Source organism: Colius striatus, chromosome 6 (assembly GCF_028858725.1).
Source record: "Colius striatus isolate bColStr4 chromosome 6, bColStr4.1.hap1, whole genome shotgun sequence".
Classification (NCBI taxonomy): Eukaryota; Metazoa; Chordata; class Aves; order Coliiformes; family Coliidae; genus Colius; species Colius striatus.
The window spans coordinates 21,432,652-21,457,301 of NC_084764.1; the positions used below are offsets into that span (position 1 = coordinate 21,432,652).

The 24,650-nt window shown below is 50.7% G+C and overlaps 1 protein-coding gene across 1 annotated transcript; it reads left to right on the forward strand.

Moving 5' to 3' along the window:
- The first annotated feature begins 290 nt into the window (after positions 1 to 290).
- On the forward strand, positions 291 to 23,703 carry VSX2 (visual system homeobox 2). Its single transcript, XM_061998781.1, has 5 exons — positions 291 to 726; positions 2,003 to 2,087; positions 4,899 to 5,022; positions 22,135 to 22,315; positions 23,372 to 23,703. The coding sequence occupies exons 1-5, from the start codon at positions 291 to 293 to the stop codon at positions 23,701 to 23,703; spliced, it is 1,158 nt and encodes a 385-aa protein (XP_061854765.1).
- The last annotated feature ends 947 nt before the right edge of the window (positions 23,704 to 24,650 follow it).

Sequence of the window (24,650 nt, forward strand, 5' to 3'; positions counted from 1 at the left end):
GACAGCGCTGGAGGCGAAGCGGGGCCGGGAGCTGCCCCGCCGGGGCGGCCCTTCACGGCGCGGGGGTGGGCGGCGGCCGCAGCCCACCGCGGGCACCGGCCTCAGCCCGCCGAACAGCGGCCCCGCCGCCGCCGATGCCGGCTTTTTGGCATCCCTAATCGCGACTGGCCCCTGTGATTGGCTGCGCGGTTCTGACCCCGCTCGGGCTCCCGGCTGGGCGGATAAAAGGGGCCTGAGCCGGGGGCTCCCAGGCATTCCCGGAGCGGGCACCAGGGACCGCCGGCCGCAGGATGACGGGCAAAGCGGGCGCGGCGCTGGCCCCCAGCCTGCCCGGTAAGCCCAAGCCCGACGGCGCGGCCGCCGCCCCTGCCGCCCCGCCGCCTCCGCCGCCCCCCGTGGCGGGGGCCAAGCCCGGCTCCGGGCCCACCCCTCCCCGTTGCACCGGCTTCGGTATCCAGGAGATCCTGGGCTTGAACAAGGAGCCACCGTCGCACCCTCGGGCCGCCCTGGACTCGCTGCCCGCCGGGCACCTGCTAGCGGCCCGCTCCGTGCTCAGCCCCGCCGGGGTGGGCGGCGTGGGCATGGGGCTGCTGGGGGCGGGCGGCATCCCCGGCTTCTACACCCAGCCCACCTTCCTGGAGGTGCTCTCCGACCCCCAGAGCGTCCACTTGCAGCCCCTGGCCCGGGCCCCCGGGCAGCTGGACAGCAGCCAGACGGCCAGCTCAGGTAAGCACGTCCCCGGCCCCCGGGGACCCGCCGCGCCCCGCCAGCGCCGTGGTCCGCCCCGGCAGTCGCCGGCACCCCTGGGCCCGGGCGGGAGGCCTCGTGTCTGGCGGCGGGAAGGCAATTTCGTTTCGGTCCCGAAGAAGAGGAGTAGTCGGGCAGTTCCATATTCCGTCTCCGTCCGGGGCCGCGGTGGTGGTGTGATGGCGCGGTCGGAGACGCTCGGGCCGGAGATGCGCGGGGCCCCGGCAGAGCGGCCGTCCCGCGGTCCCAGCGGCCCCAACTCGTTGCCGGGGAATTAGGGGCCGCTCGGCATCCCTTTCCTAGACGGCAGCAGCCGCTCACAACCCTGGCGGCAGGCCTCGCTCTCAGGCCGCCGCGGGTTCCCACGGAGAGGCCGGCAACAGCACCCGGTCCCGGGGATGACCCCCAGTCTCCTCCCGGGCGCGGTCGGAGCCGTCCGACGTGGTGCCCGGCCCCGGCGGTGCCTACCGCTCTTGGCCGCAGCGGAGCCCGCCGGGCAGCACGGCGGTGGGGCCGAGCGGCTGGCGGGGGCCGCGGGCCGGAGAGGGCTCGGAATGGGGCCAGAAGGAGGCCGGAGCGCGGAGCCAGCCCCGGGCGCCGTGGGGCACAGCGACGCGTATAGAAATGCGGGTCCCGGTTGTGTCCCCCGGCGCCTCTCTGCCCTGAAACACCCCCGGCCAGAGCACCCCTGGGGAGCGGGGAGCTGCGGATAGGCACTGGCTCTGCCCGGGATTTTTTGTTTGTTTGTTTTTCTGGTAGCTTCATAAGGCTCATTTTTTCTCTCCCCGTTCCGAGGTTTTTGCAGAGAAGTCGGGATGCTGGGGCTGGGGCGGGCGGCCGCGGGTGCCCGGCCACGGGGAACGGGCTGCAGCTCCCCCATTTTCCAACCGTTTTGTTGCGCTTCCCGGGCTCTGCATTTTAACAGCGCGACAACAGCAGCCCTAGCAAACGACCCTGGGAGAAAGAGGAGAGAACGAGAGCCTGGTTCCGGCCTGGAGCCTCCCTTGACGAGGGCGGATCGCCCCGAGCCTCCTGGACCGGCACCGGCGTCGGGACCGGGAACAGCGGCGGGGCCGGAGCTGGGGAGTGCCGGGCTGGAGGGAGCGGCCGGCGGCGCGTCCCGACCGCGGCGTGATCGCAACGAAAGCTCCGGCCGGAGCCGCCGGCGAGAGCGGAGCCGCCGGGCCTGACCCTTCCCGGGGGTCCCCGGCGCGGAGAGAGCCCGAGCCCACGGCCGCTGCCTGTCTCTCCGCAGATTCCGAGGATGTCTCATCCAGCGACCGGAAAATGTCCAAATCCTCACTAAACCAGAGCAAGAAACGAAAGAAGAGGCGGCACAGGTAAGCGAGCGGCCGCCACCCCGCCGGCTCCCGCCACCCTCTTCCTCAGGGCACCGGGCGTCGGCGAGTCCCCTCGGGCCCGAGCCCTCCGGCCAGGGCCGAAATACTCGTTATGGCACCGGCCGACGGAGAGCCCCGGCGACTTCTCCACCGGCTCTTTTACTTTTTTCCCTACTCCTGGTCCAAAATAAATCAGATCTCGGGATGTGCCATTAGGGAGCGGGGCGATCGGCCACAGGTGTCGTTTTGTCTCGTTTTTCTGGCTGCGCCCCTGATATGCCGATTCTCAAACCCCAACGGCCCGCGAGCATCTGGGTGGAATCCGGATCACCGGCGTTCAGAGAGGGAAAAATCGTCAACCTATTCGAAGCTGGAGCAGTTAAACAATCAAAGCCGTTCCCTGTTCCACAGATAGCAAACTTAATATTAGCCGTCAACAGGGGACAGCTTCTAGCAACGATTTAAGTATTTTATTACTTATAAATAAACGTTTTACAATTAGATTAAGTGGTTTGGAATCGGATACAGCCTTCAGAGAAGTTGAAGAAGGCTAGAGAATTGGTTAAGGGAACGCAGATCCGCTGTGGGAGCTCTGGAGAGGACTTGGTTTCCCCTCGGGCACGGTCAGGGTAGCAGACTTTGCGTGACTTCTGCCACAGTTAAAATGCAGTTGGGCTGTCTGCGCCTTATAACCGGAAAGGCAAAATCCCGTGCTGGCATTGCTACAGCCAGAGAGCCAGGACAAAGGGAGACCAGGCACCATCCACCGAGGGTGATTTAGGAATAATTAAATCAATCCTGCCACGATGCAGGAAGGGTGGATTAAAAGATGTCCCAGTGAAAGCTCAGCAGGATGTGGGGTGGAAGGAGATGGACTGTCCCCGAGAGACATCCTGCAATGCGTGCAACTAGGCTTGGAGGGCTCATGCCAAACCCGTAGTCCTTCCCCAGGCAAATGCTCCCAGTTTGGGTGCTCTGGAGTAAATATGAGTTCTTCTGCTTTGTGGGGTCCGATCAGGAACGGGTGTACAGGTTGCAATTAAAACAAAATAAAACAAAATTCGGGGTGGGTTTTTTTCGGTTTGTTTTCAGATCTAGACAGAAACAGACTTGCAACATTTAGGTGTAGTTGTGTATTCTCTACCAAACGGTTAAGACCTCTAATTGTACCAAGAAAAGATTGGGACCTGACAGGCCGATAGTCTGCAAACAGCTGCAGGATAGAAACGCCAAAAGGGACGGTGGATCGTGCATTGCAAAAGGGATAGGGGCTGCTCAGGGATGATTGCTAGAAAGAGAAAACTTCATCTGAGTGCCAGGCAGAAGGCTCCTGCCGGTGAGCCTTGCTGGGCTTCGATGCTCTTGGAGGAGGAGGATAGAGAGGAGTGCTTGAAACCTGAACTTGGTCAAAATAAGAATATTTTTTTCCTGTGGTCCCAGAGAGAAAAAATAATGTGCCTCTGCCATCTCTAGAGCTGAAGGGAAACTGTTTGAAAAGACAGTGCGTTTAGGAGTGAATTTAAACACGGGTCTGGTTGCAGGCAGACTCCTTGCATTTGCATGCTGCTTTTGTTAGTAATGTGATCGATCTGGTGGAATTCTTCCAATTCTGAATAGTGGAGGATATTTCTGAGATTTTCTGCTGCTGCTCTCTGCAGTTGTAGGGCTTCTCTGAAATTCAGATGTTTAGAAAAAGCCCTTTTCCCCTCCCTCCTCTTTCCTTCATTCTTCTGGGAGATATGTTTCTTAGTTTGACAGCATATTTATGTTTACTCTGAACAAAGGCTGTAATTCCTTGTTGAGTTTTGTTCGGATTTTTGGTTGGTTTTGTTTGTTTTTCCATTTTTGTGTGTTTGTTTTGTTTTTTTTAAAATCCAAAAATTCGTTTTGCCTGGAGGAGGGTTGTAAGGTGGGAGTTTTAACCCTCGGGGGAGTGGAGACCTCTCACCCCTCCTCTGGAAAAGGGCTTTCATCCATCTCAGCTTTCCAGCTGCTGATTTTTCAATCTGGTTGTCCCGAGCTGAGAACTGGCTGTGCAGAGGCAGGTTGGGCTGCTGCCCGCCCAGGGCGGTCCAGAAGGATTTCCAGAGGATAATGGGGTAATGCAAACTGGCAGGGAGCAGCTAATGGGATATCAGAATGGAAGCAATCAGGGTAAAGGCAGAGGAAGGGAGCTGGCACTGTCTCTCTGGGTGAAAAGCAGTGGAGAGCAGAGTGGATAAAACCTTTGGAAGATCCAGACAAGGATTGAGACTTCAGGAGAGGATTATTTGGTCACGTAGACTGAAGAGGCTAAGGATCAGTGGCTGAGGCAAAATTCATCATCTCTCCAGACGGGATGCTGAGGGAATGCTGCATTAACTCAGCCTGACTATCAAAGAGTTAAGAAACATCTGGATGTAAGAGAAAGAGGAGGGTGGTTTTAAGCCAGACTAGGGGTGAATGTGATGTTTTAGGGGGCTGAGGGATAGGGACACCCCCAAGATCTGCACAAGACGCAGCAGAGTCTGAGATATAAGGGCAGCTTTCATTGCTGCTGGCTGCAGGTGCACTGTTGAGGGACAGTGAGAAGGTGATTTGTAACAAAGGGAAGGTGATTTGTATCTGTTTCAAGCGCTGTCTTCTGACATTTTCTAGTTCTCCTTTCACCCTGGCACCTGACCTTTTGTGCACAGAAGCACAGGAGATGGGGGAAAAGCTATGTGTTAGCAGGTTACCCATGTTTCTGTGGCTTCTGTGTCCATTTCTCTGATTCTTCATCATATTTGCTTCTTCTTATGTTTTTTGATCAAAGAGTTTTACTCCCTTCAGGACAATCTTCACATCCTACCAACTGGAGGAGCTGGAAAAGGCCTTCAATGAGGCCCACTATCCTGACGTATATGCTAGAGAGATGTTGGCCATGAAAACAGAGTTGCCAGAAGACAGGATACAGGTAATCACATCTCATGGACCCTCTTATCCTGCACATCTCAGACACGTTCATCCTTCTCTGAAGAAAAGGTAGTGGCGTGGGAAAGCTGGCATTGCTCTGAATAAGCCTCCCCAGGCTGTCCACTTCCCTGCTCTCTATGGGTAGGGAGCCAGATCAGTTGTTCTTGGCAGATGTTTATTTGGTGTTTGTGTGTCAAGATGTGCTGTATGTGGCGTGTTGTACTAGTGGCTTGGGGTGTGTGTCAGAGAGGAAATCCTTAATCATTGAAAGGGAACTTGTGTGCAAAGAAGGCCGTGGTGTTTTGAGGTCTTGGTGGTACAGGCAAGAAGAGAGTCCCTGGAGACCAGGTCCGGGTGGGCAGTGTGGGAAGGAAAGAGTGATCTCTGCTACTTTGGGCACAGGAGGATGTACATGGATGTTGTAGGCAGCTAGTGCCACTGTAGAACTGCAATGTGGGAATGGTGTGTGAGTCTCAAGAAGGTGTTTTTACCATCTCTGCTCTTTTCACTGCATTCATCTCTTCAAGTGAGGCTTCCCTGAAAGTTTCTGGGGATAATTTTTTGTTATGCTTTTTAATGTTTGGGATTTAGCTGCATGCCAGTGCTGTTGTGCCACTGTGAGGTGGAACAAGGTTGTGTGGAGTATTGTTGTTGTGAGGGGAATCCTCTGGTGGTAAAGAGCAGCCTGAGCCACAGGACTGGGCCGGCACCAGCCCTCACCATGCATGGCAGCCAGTGTGCAAGCACTCACCACAGCCCCAAAAGCTGAAGACTCACAGCCAGTGTGTACAGCATGGGAGGCACAATGTGCTCGGCCAGATCAAACGTGACCTTCACAAGGGTGGGCTCCAGCAGCTTAAGCTGCCTCAGTCCTTTCTGTGCCTGCTCCCAAGGTTGCTACACAAGGCACAGGGCTCTAATGGCCAAGCCTTGAACCCATTTTTGCTGGTACAGGTGATATTTCTTGGCTGTCTGGGGGTTAAACTGGCCTGGTCCCCCACACAGTGGCAGTGGCTGCCTCTGTATCTGATGCATGGCAGTTTCTACAAGAATTATTGGCCTGAGTGCTATGTGGTGTTGGGAGAGTCCTGGTTTCCCTCATGCATGCCCAGCACCATCCAATCTCTTCCTTCATCCTGTGCTGTCTCTTTGCTGGAGAAACAGTTCAGGAGACTGTTCCCTTGTGTGTCTGGAAGGTAGTTCAGAGGGCAGTTAGCAAGATAACACTGATGCTGGAAGCTGCAGAGGCATGATGCTGTGCAGAGTCAGGGACATTCTCCCAGACAAAAATGCATCCCCCTTTCCCTCAGTCTTGAGCCTCCCTCACTGCTCTTATTTTGCGATGTTTTTATTAAAGTGAGTTGCACTTCTTATCCTGGTTGTGCTGTCAGATCTCCTGCTGACTCAACAGCTTGTAGATAACCTGTCTCCTGATAGAATTCCCACTCAAATAATGGTGTATCATCTGAAATCCTACCCGACACATTAGGATTTTGCTCTGAGCAACAGGCCCTGATGCTTTGCCTCCAGAGAGAGTGAGCTGGATGGAAAGTCATTTCTCTATTTGTGACCCAGTAGGACACCAAGACAAGAGAAGAGAGACATGTCAGGAGTGTAGTGTTGTCTGCAGTTACCATCTGACGCTGACCTGGGAAAAGACCCCTTGATTTCCCAGAAAGGGCCTTTTCAAGGAAGAGATTCATCTGTTGGCACAGTGTATGTTGAACTGCAGAGACATCATTTCTCTGGCTGGAGCTTTGCTGTGGATGAGGCAGAGGGAAATGTATTGGTAGTGCAGAGTTGGACACTTCAGCATCTGGAGCATCCTTCTAGTGCTGAGACTCAGTGGTTTATCTGATAAAAAGGTGAAACAGTGGCTAACATATCTTAGCTATCACTGACTTGCTGCCAGCAGGTCATTCTGAGGCTGGCTAATGAACAACTGCCTACTCCTGTACTACAGAGTTTTTGAACCTAGGGGAGCTCCACACTGTGACCCCTGTGCTCTAGACAATAGGTTAACTTGGACAGCAGAAGCACCCCTTCATACAGCTCTTCTGTACATCAAGTGTTGCTAATGGCATGTGTACTCCAGGAGAAAGTGCTTGTGAGTAAAAGAAGCCATAATAAGAAGATTCCCAGTCCTGGTCATTCTTCATGATGTTTCACCTCATGTTCCTTTTCAATTTTAGCCCCTTTTGTAAGAGCCTAATTCTTTCCCTCTTGTTGTGACGTTCACACTCTCTAAATAAATCTAATTCTTCTCCTGGCTGCCACTTTTGGTTGTCATCATCGCTTAAACAAGCTGTGAAGATCTTTTCTTAAACCATTCTTCATGAATCACACACTAGTCTCTTAATCACGTAGCTGCTCTTTGAAGCCTGTGCTGCCTGTTGGTCTTCCCGGAGATGAGGGTTCATATGGCTGCAGCTGCACACTGGGTGCATGCATGTCAATTCAGCTGGACTTCTGAGTCCTTGCAGAAACAGTTTCCCATTACCACTGATCTGCTTGCTTCCTACTGCAGTCACTTCAAGTTTTCTTTAGACAGGATTTTCCCTTCAGTGTTCTAGGTTTCACATGGCATTTTTTCAAAACTCTGACTAGCAATAACAGCCCTAACCAGCTGTGACACTGGCAAGAGGCGGAGCATGAGAGCAGAGCAGCTATCTAGTGATACTCACTGAGTACTTTGACAGCCTCCTGGGATTTTGAGCACATGTCAATATCTTCATATCCTGCAGCAAGAGGTTCTGCTACAGAGTGAAGTAAATCCTCTTTTGAATCTATTAGCATCATTTAATGACCCTTGGAAGAGAAAGCTGACAATGAATCTTATTCCCTTCTTCATAATATTTGTAATTATATGTCATATTTTTTGCCTTGCATGGGATTCTAACTGCTCAAGGCAGCTCTATATTTTTGCATTTTCATTGTAGCTTGCAGTTTCTCCCATCTCTCAACATTGTTCTCTTCCTCTTGTAGGTCATTAATGAGAGTGTTTTCTAAGATTGTTGTGAGCATCACATGCTGTGGACTTTCAGAGCGTTTCATGTGGATTCCCACTGGATCCACACCTAAGAGTGATATCTACCCCTTATTTTCATTCATGGAATTATTTCTCAGGAGGTAGTAGTCAAACAGAAAGTAAATCACCTATGAAATTCAATATGAAAGTGAAATTCAAAGCATACAATTGAGAGAACAATATATAGGAACCACTTGCATGTGAAACCTTCAGCAGCACACCTACAAATAACCATCAGAGGCCAAGAGAGATATTGGTTTAAGAGAACATGGAATTCAGCAAAAAAAGGGTTCAAATCCTCCATTTAAAGTGAAGATGAATGTGTACTGTTTTTCAAGGCAGCACTCTTTCACATTTCATGCATCTTCCTCCCATATCAATCTGGCCGCTCCTAGAAGGAATGTGAGCATCCTCCTGACAAGCAACATGTGAAAATAATGTAGTTTTCCTAGTGAGATGCTTTGCACAAGTCAGACCAGATGCCACTGTGACCATTTTGCATGTTACTTGAAAAAGAAGTCAAGCTGAAAGATACTCTGACGCCTGACTTAAATCAACATGTTTTTGGTAATATATTCTCTTAAATGTAAGGTGTAGATTTTTAGATAAGTTATCCATATTGAATTTATTAATATGTGACAGTTCCAAGCCTTAAACAGCAGTATCTACAATATTAAAGTTCAGTAACAGTTGGAATTGGGATTATTGAAATGACCATGTATATTTATCATTACAGCATGTCTCTTAATGAACAAACAAATTGATTAATCAGTTCAGTATTTCCAAAAAAGAACACCCTGACTGCCATTGTGGAGACACCAGATTCACCTCTTAAGGAGAAATAATTACAGTGAGAATAAAGTGCTAAAAGTTGTCAGTTCTTGTTATGAAATTACTGTACGGTAGTTACACAGATGGAAAAAATGTGGACAAATAAAATTGCCCATGTAAGCAAAAGAATCCCCAAGGGGAAACTGGTGGCATGTGTGAGGAGCGGGGATTGTCTGTGCATCCAGCAAGCTTTGCCAGGCAGCTATGGGGTCAATTTTGTCCAAAACAAAACCAAAGCCAACTAAAACGCTAAATGAAAATGTATTGTTTCAGCTGCTATCAGATTACCACATTTCAGTATCACTGTGTAGCTCTTTTTGAATGCAGATGGAGGAATCAGGAGAGGTAGTAATTTGAAGAGAAGTATTTATAGCAAGAGTATTTTGCCAGAACAAGAGCCTTACCTTGCTTAAGTTTTGCAAAAACACTCTGTATTTAGAGATGAGCATAATTTGGAAAGGTCTGAAAAACATGCCTTGTATTGGGCAGGAGTTCAGGAGTGAGCCCATGGAGTCCTCTCAAGAAACATCATGGAAATTGTGAAGGGAAAATTGGCTTTATGTACCTTGAGCAGCTCTGGCTTCTCCTTCTCCCACCAGCTTTTCCTGCTTGCTGCAAAGCGTTGAATTGCAGTCCTCATCACATGGTGGAAGTGTGGAGTGAGGATGATTGCTCCACGCAGGCGCTGACCTCTCCTGAAGCTGTGCCTGGAATGGCCACCAAGGGATTACTTAGTGCTGCAGAAAGCAGTGGTGGTGTTGGTTTCTCCAAGCTTATGCTTGTCACCATTGCTATTGATAAATGAGGACTTTTCTCACTAAAACTTCAGGTGCCTCTCTACACTCAGAAAGTAGAAAGGCCAGCATGAGACACAGTGACAGTAGCATCCTACCTTTATCTCTCTCTCGACAGCATGGTCATGGAGATCAGGTAGCTGGAGGGAAATTGCCAAAGCAATTAGAGTGATTGGAGATAGATTATGAAGGTAATGGAGAAGCTGAAAGTGTTGCTGCTATGTGAGCCAAACATTTCAATATCTTAATTTTTTTAAGAACCCTGCAATCTCTGCAAGAAGTTAATCATGAAACAGGGCTGAACAGCTAGTGCTGGCTACCTTTGCCAATAATTCCTGAACACTGGGGCAAGCCACAGCAGTGTGATACCAGATAAGGGTCATTAACTTCCCTCATGCTTTTAGAAATGTAGGAAGTGTACAAGTGAGAGTAATAAAACTCATCAAACTTACTAGCTTGGCGAGAATATTATTATGATTGTTTCTCATGGCGTATGGTGCATTGCTGCCTCCATGTCTTTAATTGGTGTGTGAGGAGTTCATCCACTTTGCTGCCTCTTCAATAACATGCTTGTTTGGTTGATCTAAATTTATATTAATTTCCATTTTTCAATTAAGGGTTGTTTAATTTGGCCCTTTCTGTAATGGAGCGTTTTCATTACCCTTTATCTATGGACCGTTTTCAGTCCATGTGCTAGAACTTCGTTTACAAGTTAATTACCAAAGCTGCAAACAGAGAGGCTGGGTGATAGGCAGGAGCTGGGGCCCAGGCAAGCCTTCCCAAAGGGATTACTGCCTGAAAAGTCTTACACTGCATGCCCTTGGTCAGAATAAGACAATGTGGCAGGAGACAGGAAGGAAAATAGAAGGCCTGGGAACATCTCTTCCTCTTACTGTGAAGTGTGGACTATCCTGCTTGTTGGAGACCATGCAAGTCACCTGCCCAGCTTGTGGGATTTAACCCGCTGCTGTAGGTGCACTTTAAAAGGTGTGGTTTTTTTGCCTGGAGATGGAGATGTAAAATTAGGAATATTTTGCATACTCACATACTGCTTTATCCCTCTATGTTCTGTCCCTGAATGACTTCAGCCTCTGATTATTTCTCCAAATGGGACTGAAAAACAAATAAAACTCAAACTTGCCTGTCCTTGGCTTCTGCTCTATTCCTTGCAAGATGTTCATGGCTGTCACGGCATAAGGGACAGTGTGGTCTGTTGTGCTCCTCCACAGTACCGGGAGGGAAATCAGGCTTTGCAGTGACAGGCCCTTCCTTGTATTCTCCATGCTTTGGAGATACCATCACAAGAATCAGATACCTTCAATTGCTGGGACATTTAAGCTCCCTGCAAGAGGACAGACAGAGAGGCAACAAAATGTTCTGTAGCCCGTTGCTGTCGAGTGCCTTGGCAAGGACCTTCCCAGTTGTGGCTAGGACAATGAGGAATGGCTCTGCAGGCTTAATGTCAGGCAGTGGCAGCTCAAGCTGTCTTCCCTGTGTTTATCCCTCTGTTTTCTGAACACCAGTAGTTTAAGAGTAACACTTCTCTGAGTTCGCCTAGGTTCCTTGGTCACTTCAGTTCTTCTGGAAATGCCACCTTAAATCTCTGTGCTGGGAACACTTTCAGGCACGCCTTCTTTTAATGATGAGCTTTCTTTTCTCTCCTCTGATACCAACACAGTTTTCCACAAGTGATTTATTAAAAAATAACTGGGCAGCCCAGCAAGGTCAATAGTTAATTCCCTTCCAGCCTTAAGATGCTTGGCAGAGGGATCAGCTGATGGCTGTGTTTTCAGGATTTCCTTTAATGACCCTTTATCATAAAGTTTTCCTCCTTTCCCGACTTTGAATAGAGATTTTTTTAACAGTTCAATAACACAGGCACTTTAGAGACACAGTTAATTTACTCTCCCCTTTATTTCTTAATGGATCTATTTTTCTCTGTACTGTTTATCTTTTATCTTGAGAGATCTCAGTAAGTTCTACTCATTCTTCTCTGGCAGGGTGGACCTTCTCTGCCTTTTCATTGAGAGTGTTCTGTAAGCCAGGTTTTGCACAGGCCTGTGCAGAAATAGAAAAAAATACTTCCATTTGCCTTCTGCACCAAGTTGTTGAGAAATCTAGTCCACAACAGGCATATGAGTAACCCCCATCTCCCTGTGTGTGAAGCTGGCAGGTCCTTCTGTGGAGCAGAAAAGAGAAACTAAGTTGGAAGGCAAATTGTGCCTACAATATCCTACAGCAAAGGTGGCTTTCAGAGACCACCATCATCAGAGGCTGTGAGAAAGCATTAGGCACTCTTCTGTCTACCCCAAGCAGCACTGTCCTGAGAGCAGCAAGAGGTTTTCAGCTTAGGACCTGCCTGGTGTGAGAAGCACAGTTCTCTCCCTATTTTCTCTTTCTGTTAGACTCCTAACTGTCTGTACAAAGGCAGAGCTGGAATTTTGGCTTACAGTTAGGAGAGCTTTCAGCTGCAGCTTTCTTTCCAAATTCATAGCAAGGGAATGTAAGTGAAGCATTGCTTATACCTGGTCACCTTTCTGTAAGTTATATGAAGGCCCATGGTATGTATGTTACATATTCATAAATATAAGGATTATATCCCCCCTGTGGTCTAGAAGTAACTCACTGACTCCTGCCTGGCTGTTGGAGCTGGCCTGCTACAATGCAGATAAGCAGTAGCGCTTTGCCAGGCTGGGCTAGCTTGTACCCATGTTGTTTAGCCAGCTTGTCCATCTGTACCTCTGGGGACCTCTGGCGCAGCTGCAGGGCCCACAGACTGCAACACTAGGGAAAATACTTTCTCATCTTTGCTACCCTTTCCTCTCTTAAGGCACTGCTTGGCTCACCCAGAGGGAGGCTGGACTGTGAGTGTTGCTGGGAAACAACTCTCTGGAAGGATTTATCTAACCCCTCCATGAAAATGTGACTGATGAGTCCCTGTCCATTACTCTCAGTCAGACATGCTGCTGATGGCCATTCCAACACAACTTGTTTTATGTCTGTTGAGGTTTTTTTTTTTCTGATACCTCTAAGTCCCTTCATATCTTTGGCTTCACTGCTATCCTTCCAACTCAGAGTCTTCCATGATTGTCCTCACGGCACCCTGACACTTGTTAGTTGACTGGAGACACTCACTGAGGTTATATGATGGTCAAGAGGCTGAGGTCAAGGTTTCAGTAGCTATGTGACAACTGAGGGAGGGTCCCTGCCTGGGAAATCTTAGCTTGGGTGGGCTAAGCATGAGGCATATCTGGGAATGTCCTGGTGAGCTCAGATGTTCTGCCCTGTGTGAGCAGCATCCATGAGTGGGTTGCATATGGCCACTTGTGCAGGTCAAACCATTAGCCATACTGTGTGCTAGCCCAAGCTGACAATGTCAGCTGCAGGCGTCAGGGGCACAGCAGCAGCCAGCACCTGCAGCATGAGTCTTCTGCAGCTGTAAGGTGGCATGTGAAAACTCCTGGAGTTGTGAATTACTCAAAGGAGGTTAAGGGTACACAGAAATGAGAGAAACATAGAGCCAGGACAGACACTGGTAGGAGTGTTGAAGGGTCACCAAGTGCAGCCAGCAGGACTGCCCATCCTGCCCTCTTGGGTGGTGGGCAGGGGGCAGACTACTTCTTTGGCTCTGGTGATCCTTCTTCTTCCTCAGATTCAAGAGAGCACAGTGAAAGATTTGCTGAGGTTGGATGAATTGTTATCTCTTATTACACGGGGCAGGGACTTTAAAACATTGTCCTCAGCATGGATCTTCCTAAGCGAGGATTGTAAATAACTGCAACTTTTTCCCTGTGGTGTTCCCTCCAAACTACTGCATGGAAAATTCTATAATACAGAATATGGATGCATTGAGTGTGGCCAGCAGGTCAAGGGAGGTTCTTCTCCCCCTCTGCTCTGCCCTGGTGAGGCCTCATTTGGAGTCCTGTGTCCAGTCTGGGCTCTCCAGCTCAAGAGGCACAGGGAAGTGCTGGAGAGAGTCCAGCGCAGGGCCACCAAGATGATCAGGGGAATGGAACATCTTTCATACAAGGAAAGGCTGCGGGAACTGGGGCTGTTTAGTCTGGAGAAGAGGAGACTGAGGGGAGATCTTATTAACATTTACAAATATCTACAAGGTGGGTGTCAGGAGGTTGGGACGTCCCTTTTTTCTATTGTAGCTAGCAACAGGACAAGGGGTAATGGGATGAAGGAACACAAAAAGTTCAACTTAAAATATAAGAAAAAACTATTTCACCGTGAGGGTGACGGAGCCCTGGCACAGGCTGCCCAGAGGGGTTGTGGAGTCTCCTTCCTTGGAGGTCTTCAAGACCCGCCTGGACATGTTCCTATGCGACCTGATCTAGGTGAACCTGCTTCTGCAGGGGGGGTTGGACTAAGTGATCTCTAAAGGTCCCTTCCAACCCCTACCATTCTGTGGTTCTGTGAACATGTTTATGTAGATGTCATCCAGATAATGCTTCAATGCACCAAGAGTTTCCCTGCACTGGAGACCTCAGCAGGGGCTTTGGAGGCTGTCTCCACACATGCCAGGATGGGCTTGAGCCATATCTTGGGAAGCAGTGGGCACTAGGTAGTGCTGCAGACACCCCCTCCTGCTGGTGCATGGCCTCTGACTCCTATGGGATTTTTTTCTGGATCAGACCAGAGTGCAGCTTTGCACTGTGCTTTGTGTGTACTGATAAAGGAAAGGGCAACAAGGGCAGCTGCTGCTGACGTGTGAGAGGCAGCCCCAGAGCACAGGCAGTGCCCCACAGCCTCTGAGGAGGGCTGGCATCCCAAGCACTAGTTTTGGTGCCCACTGAAGGGCATCATGAAGGGGATGTAACATTTCCCCTCCAGTTGCCCTGGCTCACCTTGCTCTAACAGGAAGGTGATGATATGATGACCCCCTGTATGTTCACAGAGTACATTACTTACGGATTTTTGTGTTTATGAAGGCCTATGCCAGAGAACCTGCACAGCAATGTTAGTGGGGGAAAAGGAGGCAACATTAAATTATACAGGCTGGTTAACAGAGCCAGGCACTGTGAGCACCCAAAGGATGGATGTGCAGTATAAGCCTTTGTGATGATGACAAATATCTCCCCCGATTTGTGCAGACTGGGATGATGGCTGCACTCCTGCAAGCTTTCTTATGACTATCATGCATCCAGGGCACTGATGTTTTTCTTGTTTTTCATTCAGCTTGTTAGGAAAAGTGGAATTTGTGTGTTTATCTGCCATGTCCAGAATCTGGCAGCTTATATGGCCTGTAGGTGCAGCAAAGCTGCTGATCAGCTGGCATCATGGTCTGGCCACAATGAAGTCAATGTCTCAGGGATGCATTTGCTGTGCAGATCTGTTGCACAGATCAAGTGTGTGCTCAACCACTGATCTCATGATACCTACCATGCACATCATGTGCATGCTTGATATTTTTGACAGAAAATGGGAGGCCTGAACCTGATGAACATCTCCACTTCTTAAAGGTTAAAAGTGAGGAAACGTCACCACATCAAGTGGCAAGGCTAAGGTGAAACCTCCGAGTTTGCCAAGGGGACACAGCTTAAGGCATCTTTAATCTTGCTGTTAAGAGCAGGATTCAGAGGCAGGCCTGAATATTAATGCATACATTAAGCCTGTATTCAAATGTGTGCCCTGTGTCAGTTTAGCTCAGAGGATACCCAAGCTTGGATGAACTGTTGTGTCTTTGCTTGAGAGGGGTAAGTACTGTCTCACAGCTCATCTCAGTACGTCTGGTTGGACGTGTCAGCCAAGTGACATGACTCCAGATGTTACCAGGAAGGAGTCTTGCTATGCTGTGTGCAGGAATTGGTCTTTCTAATGTGAACTCAGAAAGTTCATTCCCAGCGTTTAGTAAGAGGAGGGATGATGAGCCCTGTGATCAGCCATGCAGCCCATGTGCAACCTTTACTGCTCTCATTTAACTTCATACTCACTTTATACCAGCCATAGAAAGTGATGTCATCATAAACTGTGACAATCATTTTGACATTACATTTGAAAAGACAGCAATAAACCGTTTCCAGGCTTACACAAGCGGTGCAGTCTCCACTAGCAGCCTGGGGATAGGATGCTTCCTTGGGGGAACGGCTAGAGGGGGGGGGTTTGGGAAAGTCCTAGAATTCAGTCAGATCTTACACTCTTGTGGTAATTCATTCTAAAGCCTCAGAGCCCATGAGTGTGGGTGAGAAAGATATGAGGCTGTTCTTTGCAGTTCTCACATCCACAGATTGAACCCAGCCAGGACCACAGTCCCTGTCTGATCCAAGGGGGAGTATGTCCCTGTTTTCTCAGAAGAGGTTTTCATTTTGACTACTCTCATTGTAGAGTCTTGGGTTGGAAAAGAAGAAAGTAGGAAGGCAGATGCATTGTTAGCAGGAGGAACTGAGTGCTGGTATGGCAGCAGGGCCTTGGCATGGGGGTGAGACAGAGGTGTTCTCTGTCTGCTGCTGGACCCAGAAAAGGGCTTCCAGTGGGAAGTGACAGATGTGTCGCTGGGCATGACTTTGGGACCAGCATTCTGCTGTGAGAGGGATAGCAGACCTGACCAGCTTTTTCTAGCCCAGAAGAGGTGAAACCAGTAGGCAGGCAGAGGCGTGAAGACCTTGCACCAAGAAACAGAGCTTCTCTCTGTCAATGCTTTGCTGTGCATACAGTGAGGTGATGGGATCAGTCCAGAGTAGCATGGTGGTGAAAGGAACATAAGCAACTACTGGGTGTTGGTGTAGACGGCAGGATGTTTCTCATGACAGTAAGTGCCACAGATGGAAGAGATCTAGTGGATGGGTGTGAGGAAGCTGAGCTTCTGACCAGCTTAGTCTGAGATGGCTGCATCTCTGGGAGATGAGCGTGGCACTGGATGCACACGAGTGTGTTGGGTGAGAAGGCCTCAGCACCATCACGTCAGGTGGGACTGTGACAGCAGTTTACAACCCAAGGCAATGTCATAGAAGTCCAGAAACCTCCCAGGCTGCCTGGCTGGGCAGGACAAGGTTTCCCTGACTCATCCTCATTTGAAGAGCTCAGTATCAGAAATTACTTCTTTGCAGGTGTCTTACACAGCAACTGTTTGGCTCCCTGGGGCTGAAGGTTTGTGCCAGCATTAATCGTCAGAGAGCAGAGGCAAAGAAGATGGTCTCAGCATTGCTGCTGGGGGTACTTAGCATTTTGTCCCTTGCCTTCGTTGCTGGTTTGCCAACAGGCATGTGCGGGCGCTTCCTGCAGCCCGGCCCAAGCCCGGGCCGGTGGGACGGGTGCCGGTGTGTCTGTCTGTGCTGTGTCTGTCCGGCTGGTGTCTGCGGCGGGCGTTTGCTGGTGGCCATCTAGTGGCCGTTCCAGCCTGCGCTGCCCTGGGCTGGGACCATCTTGTGCTCCATACAGCTCCTTAATTGAAATAGTCCTAGTAAAATGCTGTGACCAAGGTAGTATGTGAGATTTGGTGAAGCAAAACTTCCCCATTATCTAACCTGGAATTTCCTTTAAGAGATGAGGAATACTTGGGCAGGGAAAATAACATTTCTTTATTAGAAAAACAAAAAAGGCCACCACCAATTTTCCTTTCTGTGTGCCTCAGCTTGGAAAGTAGCAGGGAAGAAAATGAGTGTAGCCAGTGAAAATTTTAGGTTGAAAATATGCAGAACAAATACATAGTAACCCTAGATGCCTTAAAATATCCCTTTGCTAATTCGGATTCCTGGCTCATGGCCAGCCTCAGGGAGATTTCTCTCTTTAGCAGACGGTGTTTCAGGAGCTGATTAGGTAAACAAACTAACTAATATGATGAATGCGGATAACAAGGACACATCGAGCCTCACATCCCTTTGCAAAATGAGCAATTCCTCCTACTACAATTTGCTTTTCTACATCATCAATAATCTGAGAAGTATCAGTCATCATTTGTGATTCAGAAGAGGAAACTTGGCAAGAATAACCTTGCCAGTCTTGACTCCGAAACACTGCAACCCTCTGGACAAGCACAGAGTGCCTTAGCTTTTACTGCTTTGGGCAGTGGGCACTGAGGGTGAGATTTGGATGGTGTTTAAGTTAGAAAAATCACCATTTGTAAGGCTTTGCATTATTTTGCTGATTTTTGGATCCAGGACATGATAGTGAAGGTGCTGGCATTCGCTGCTATCTTGGTTTGTAGGCTGTGGATACTCTTGGAGAAGCTGTGTTGGTGTGATGTACCCAGTGGGGTTAGAGAGTGTGTGATGCTCAGCTGTGACCAAATGGTAAGGATTGAATTGATGTGCAGATCCTCTCTGAACAAGGTGTTATGTCACCACCCTCTAATTGCCTGCTTCGTATTGAAAGCAGGTTTTGCAAGGTGGTGGGTTTGGTCTTGCATCTTTCCTACGCCTAGAGGATCAAACCCCATGGATATGGAAGAGCCTGCAGCTTCTGCAGGGTGTGAAGCTATACCCAACCTGCAGCATGCAATAAGCAGCCATCACCATCATCTCCTGCTGCCAGTGCACGGAGGGTGTCTGCAGCTTTGTCACACATACATGCTGAGGGCAGCACTTGTGGAGCCTCAAGAGCAGCCCAAGAGAGGGCTTTGGGCTGCTAAACTTTAAATGTGCATTGCATGGGCTGAGCTTAGGTACTAATGTGTCTGGTTGGCAAGACAAACCTGCCCTCTTTACTCTGTTATCTACTCTTTGAGGATACAGTTCCTGGAACAAGCTTCCAGTGTTTCACAGAGGGTGCTTGTGTATAAATTATCTTAAGGTGTAGCACATTGGTCCAAAGGACACCTCTGTGCATCAGATTGTGATGGCTTTGCACAAGCATCTGCCATGCTTCAGCTGAAAATTAATGAGAGGTTTTCACCACTGCTCATGAAGTGTGGAAGCACAAACCCAGCCTTTTCACCATGCCCTGAGCTGTGCAACAGAGAACCAGGTGGAAGAGAGAAGGAAGGTTTGTGGTGCACAGCCATGTCAACAAAATGTTTCACAAAGCTGCATGTGATGGGAAGAGACAAAGAGGAAATGTGGACAAACTTAAATATTGCTTGAACAAGATTTAAACTTACAGAGCTGGAGGAAGTTGCAGATTAGATATGTCCAAGTAAAGACAATAAACAGCCAAAGAAGAGAGGGAATAGCAAAACCGCGAGTAAATTTAAGGGTGGAACTCCCTAGGAACAGAGGTGCCAATAACTGCATATTTGGAAGCTGTGGCTGATGTAGCAACGTGGCTGAAAATACCACAGAATTATGAAAACTGGTGCATAATTCAGCTCAGAAACAACACACAGGAAAATGTCAGTAATATATCAAGAAATGTAAGGCAGGCAGTGAGATTTTCTCCCAGAAGAAATCCCACTGATGAAGCCATCTGAATAAGGGTAAAATCCCAAGAATATGCCATGGGGAATAATTCTGCTGATCTGTAATCACCAGTGCCATGTACCACCAGTACCATGCCAGAGATCTTCCCTCTGTGTCCCTTGGGATGGGTGTGTGGCAGAGGGGCTGGGCTGCGTTCTGCTCCCAGAGGTATTCCTTATTGAGCACAATTGGTTTTACTCGACTTCATGCCTGAGATGAAGATATGGCTCCTAGTATTGCAGCAAGATAGTCCTTTCAATTTGTTTTCTGCTAGAAATGCAGGGATTTCAAACTTTCCTTTTCCTACTCAAAACCAGAAGTAAATTCCCATCAAATGACAAACATTGGTTTGGGAAATCTCAGAATGATCTTACTGAGATGTTTTGATTTTTCTGTTCAGCTTTAAAGCATACATTTTGCATGTCTTAGGTGGCTGAGATTAAAATACAGCGTTCAGAAGGCGGCCATAGATAAATCTGATTACACTTCCCTGGCCGATGCAGTTCCCGTGTGATTGAATCAGCATCTTTTGATTGAAAGTTTTCCACCATTTTTAGTCAAAACTGAGCTGCCAGCTGCCAAACTTGTGCTGGCTCTGGCATTTGCATGGCCCTGCCATGGGAAAGGGATGCTCCAGGGTAACAGGTTTGGTGGCAGTGGGTAGCACTGGGGCAGTCAGACGTTGCCAGGGAGAAGGGCAGGGGAGCATGAAGTATGGAGGAAGATATCTGGGGCATCAAGAGAGGAGAGAAGCGAAAGGGAGAGGTGGTAAAATCATCAGTGAAGAGTCACCTGGATAAAAGAGGATTGAGGAGAGTTTAAAAAGTTGCCCACTTGGTACTTGATCTGTTCCTGGCTGAGATCCCAGGTGAGGCAATTGGTGACAAGAATAGCTGTGCACAGCAGAGCCCTGCAAGCTGCTCTGGATACAGGGAAAGACGTCACTGCAGCCCCAAATTAAGGCAGGTTTGCAGGCTGTGTGGGAATTTCTCCCTGAAGCCATGGGAGATAGAGAGGAGCTCTGTTGCAAGGGCTGTAATTGTACTGGTTTGCCCAGGGCAGAAAAGGCAGGACCCCTGTGATTCCAGTAGGTCGAGCTGCCTCCTCACAGCACAGAGGTGTCGGGAGTGGCTGCCCCCTGCCCTGGTCTGGTGGGTGAGAAGGAACCACAAGCTTTGTGCTGAAGCTGGAGAGGGAGGGAGTGTGTGCCTTTCAGCTCTGCCCTTCAGGCCCTGGGAATAGAAGTTGCATGTGAAGCAAGAGAGACTCTGCCATCATCCTGCACCACTGAGCAAAGCCGTGTGACACGCAGGCATGGATGCCTCCTCCGCAGGGAGCTGGGTGCTCCTGAGGGTCCTTGCTCAGGCGCCCGTGGATTCACAGCCATCCATGGTCCAGGAGTTACATATTGGCAGTACAAAAGTGTAAATCAGCCTGTTTATCATGCAGAGGAGATGACGTGTGGTGTAACAGCCCGGCTGTAAAATCCCCTCTGACACGCACAGAGTGTCTTCTGCTGGGAGACGCTGGGATCACCGCCGCTGGGACCACCCCGCACCCTGATGAGCGGGGCCGGGCCGGGGCCGGCCGTCACCAAGGGCCACCGAGCCATCTGCCTGCCCTGCAGCCCCGTTCTGGCAAGGCTTCGGTGCCGGGCAGTTCCCCTCGGCACGGGGAGGGGAGGTGAGCTTGCCTTGCCAGCTGAGCGCAGGACCTTGCTGGCAGCATCCCTCCCGTGGTGCTCACGGCAGAGCTGGGGGTCTGCCCCAGGACCCCCAGCTCTGCCCACCGCAGCCTGAGCTCCCCCACCGCTACGGGGACAAGAGAGGGTTAAGCTGTCAGCTCTGTAATGTTAAACAGGTGTCAAAGGCACCTCCATATATCTGCAGATTGAAATCAAATTCTTTGCAGTATAAAAAGATAAATTACCCAGGCGATTCCCGCCTCATCCCACTCATCAGGCCAGCGCCAGACGGCAAGCAATTTTTTTTTTTAATGTGCTAACGACCTAATCAAGCAATCAAGTCGGAGAAGATTGCGGAGTGACCCCGAGCATCCATCTGCCAGCGAGACCCCGCCATTCATTTCCATTCTGCCGCGCGCTTTCCGGCAAAGGGAGGGGAAAAATAGATAAGAAGAAAAAAAAAAATCCTAAACAAATTAACACCCAATTTTCTGTGAGTCTAATTAGTTAAATGAGGAGGTGTTCGGGGTGTCCGCGGGGAGGGAGGGGCTGCCTCTCGGAGAGGGGCCCGGTAACTCCATGGCATTAATTAGCGCAGGTCAATGGCGTGGTTCCCTGGGGACCAGCTGCTTTAATTTCCCGTGATATTTCAGTGCCTGAGGCCCATCGATTCAAACTGAAATTAACTTATTTTTCAATCAGGCCTGGGTTGCCCCTGGGGCTGACTCTTCCTTTGCCTCCTTCTGAATAGACCTCGAGCAATTTTTCATCTAAAGCTGATGCTTCTTCTCGGAGGGAAGGGAGGGGAGCCGGGGAGGGAGCAGGGTGAGGGAGACAAGAGGAATGGAAATCAGAGAGAGCGCGCTAATAGATTTCTGTGAGCACCCCCCTCCCCTTTTCCCCCTAGCCATCGCCACCCGCCTCTCTGCTCGCTGCCCCCCAGGTCACAGCTCAGAGATTATTCTGCCAATTTTCTGAGAAGATGAGGGGCTTTTCAAACTGGGAATTCAGGGCGAAGCACACAGATAAAGCTTCCCCCTCTGCCGAGCACCCGCCCCCATCGCAGCCCTGCCTGCAGGCACCGCCGCCCGCAGCCGCAGCCCAGACACCCGGGAAATAATGAAACAAAATCCCGGGCACGAGAGCCAAAAGCCGCTAGAAAAAGATGCCGCAATGGCAAATTAATTACATCCTGCCGAGAGGGATATGACCTGCTCTGAGGCTTGGCCCTCGCTGCTTCTGCAAGTGGGAGGAGGGAGGGAGAGAGGGGGATACCCAGCGGCTGCTGCACGGAGGGAAGAGCTCGCAGTGCTCTCAGGAAGAGCATCCACGTGCCTGCCTTCACACGCTGCACAAGCGTGTGTGTTCCTGCGCGGGAAGGGGACTGACGTGCCTCTCCACTCAAAAAACACATGTCCCCCCTTGTGTCCCGCTCCAGGTTTGGTTCCAGAACCGCCGGGCCAAATGGCGGAAGAGGGAGAAGTGCTGGGGCAGGAGCAGCGTGATGGCTGAGTACGGGCTCTATGGTGCCATGGTGCGTCACTCCATCCCGCTGCCCGAGTCCATCCTCAAGTCTGCCAAGGACGGCATCATGGAGTCCTGCGCCCCTTGGCTCCTGGGTAAGAGAGCGGCCACTTTCGTGGGGGATGGTGAGTGGGTCGAGATGAAGGGGGTGAGGGTGTAAGGAAGAAATTGGAGCCATGTCAAAAATATGGTTGGAGGGTGGTGGAGTGAGGTTCCCCCTCCTACCACCCTCCACCACCCTGTCTCCTAAAGCCCTTGTCAACAGAGTCTGACTGCTCATCCCAAATCCCTGCTGGTCCATCCTTGGGTCCTGACCTACAGGATCTATCCGGTGCAGTAGTTTGTCTCCCATGCTCAGGCTCGTGTTAGCCTTCAACTCCTGGGGAGTAAGCATGCCTCATGCAGCAGGTGCTCCATTCCTTGCCCAGGGCAGAAGTTTGATGCCCTCTAGCCCCGTTATGCTGTGTGGAGTGCTGGGACCCCCAAATGGCTTCTCCTTGACTCACGTCCCAGTGGGGATGCGCTGCTGCCTCCTCCTGGTCTCAGCACCTGAGGGAGCTGCATTTCAGCCTGGTTTTGCTTGGTTTTCTGTGCAGACAACAGAGGTAGTGGCTACCCTGCCATGCTCCTGCTCTTTGCTTCCCACTTTCTGACCTTTCAGGCTGGTTCTGCCCCAAACCTAGTGTCTGGCATCTTGATGACAGGCTGTCCTGTCTTTCTGTTCTGTGTGAAACTGAGAGAGGCAGAGGGGTGGGTTGTATGAAGAGCAGGTTGATACAGGAGTAGACAATGGGGGATCTTTCTCCCCAGACTCACTGAGTCAGTGCTACTGTCTGAGACCCTTGTCTCCATGCGGGGACAAGTTAGCTTTAGGTTCACACGCAGAAGCAAAGGGGACTGTAATTGTAAATCTTTGGGGGCACCCTGAGGTCAGGAACGCCAGGGCTGGGCTGCCCCAGCAGGCAGCTGCCCTGCCTGGGCTGCCCTTGCACGGGGGCCAGAGCAAGGGACTCACCATGACTGCTGCATGAAGTGAGGGTTTCTGCTTTTCCTTAATTCTGGACTCTCTTTATCTTTGCTGTTTTCAGTTCAAGATGGCTTTCCCATGCCCAGACGCTTTTCTAAACCCGAATACCAACAATTCTTTTTAGGGATGCACAAAAAGTCTCTGGAGGCAGCGGCTGAGGCCGGGAGGAAGACGGAGGTGGAGCGCCAGGCCTTGCCCAAGCTTGACAAGGGGGACAAGGAAGAGAGGGGCCTGGATCCCAAAACCACCATTTCCCAGGAGGAACTGAGAGAAAACAGTATTGCTGCCCTCAGGGCCAAAGCTCAGGAGCACAGCACCAAAGTCCTGGGGACCATCACTGGGGACACCCCGGCCTCGGGCAGGAAACCGGAGACCAGGGAGGAGGCAGCAGTGGTGGAGGATGAGAGACAGACGGAGAAGTTGAATTTGTCGCAGAAGGAGGAGAAGCTGATCTGATCAGCGGAAGAAGAGGAGGTGGAAGCCAGCCCCACCTGACACTGTGTCCTCGAGGGGTGATATTGCCCCTTGGATTCCCAGCCCCCCGGTTGCCCCTGCCCAGTGAGCGGGGTCCTGATCTCCATCTTTGAGGCTGCCTGCCAGGGGTGCCCCCCACCTGCTCCCCTTGAGCATACCCCTGGCCCTCACCCCTCTGCCCTGACAGGCCTTTGTCTCCCCTCACCCCTTCCTTTTAGGGGACCAGGAAGTGTCCCATCATCATTGCCACCTGAGAGGATTCGGAGGCTCTGGGTTCCTCTGGCCTCACAACCAGCTCTGAGGCTCTCTCCTCCTGCTCCAGCCCCAGACCTCATTCGCCATCTGGAGCGAGCCTGTCCTCTGTGGCCATGCCCCTCCTTAGTGCCCATCTCTCTCCAGTGCTGCCTGAGCCCCTCCCTTCCTCTGGCACCCCATCCTGCTGTGCGCCAGGCAGACCCACCACCTTCTCCTAGCCCCCATCTCTGCCCCTGGCCCAGGTTGCAGCAGGACAAGCCCATGGCAAGTGTTTGCATGAAGTGGCGACTCTCCATCCAGGGTGGTTTGCACCTTCCACCAGTCTCTTCCCACCCAGTGCCGGAGTCTGCCAGGAAGGGGCTGCAGCTTTAAAGCGGTGGAGTTTGGCCTCTGTTTGGCAGAGAGAAGCAGGTTCAGCCCATCGGTGCAATGCCCTGGTCCCTCGTGGCACCTGGAGGTCTCCCTGCTCCCACAGGGCTGGCCACCACCGCCGGGCCTGGCTGCCCCAGATGCCAAAGCCCTGCGCCTCTGCGGAGGGGCCATGCCGCCAGTGCATCATTCCAGGCGAGACAACAACACCCGCCCAATGTAGGTAGCGAATTCAATTTGCCCAGCTCGCCCTCTGAGTGTTAAAGGGAATGACAGCCATGCATATTCACCCCAATCCACCCCAT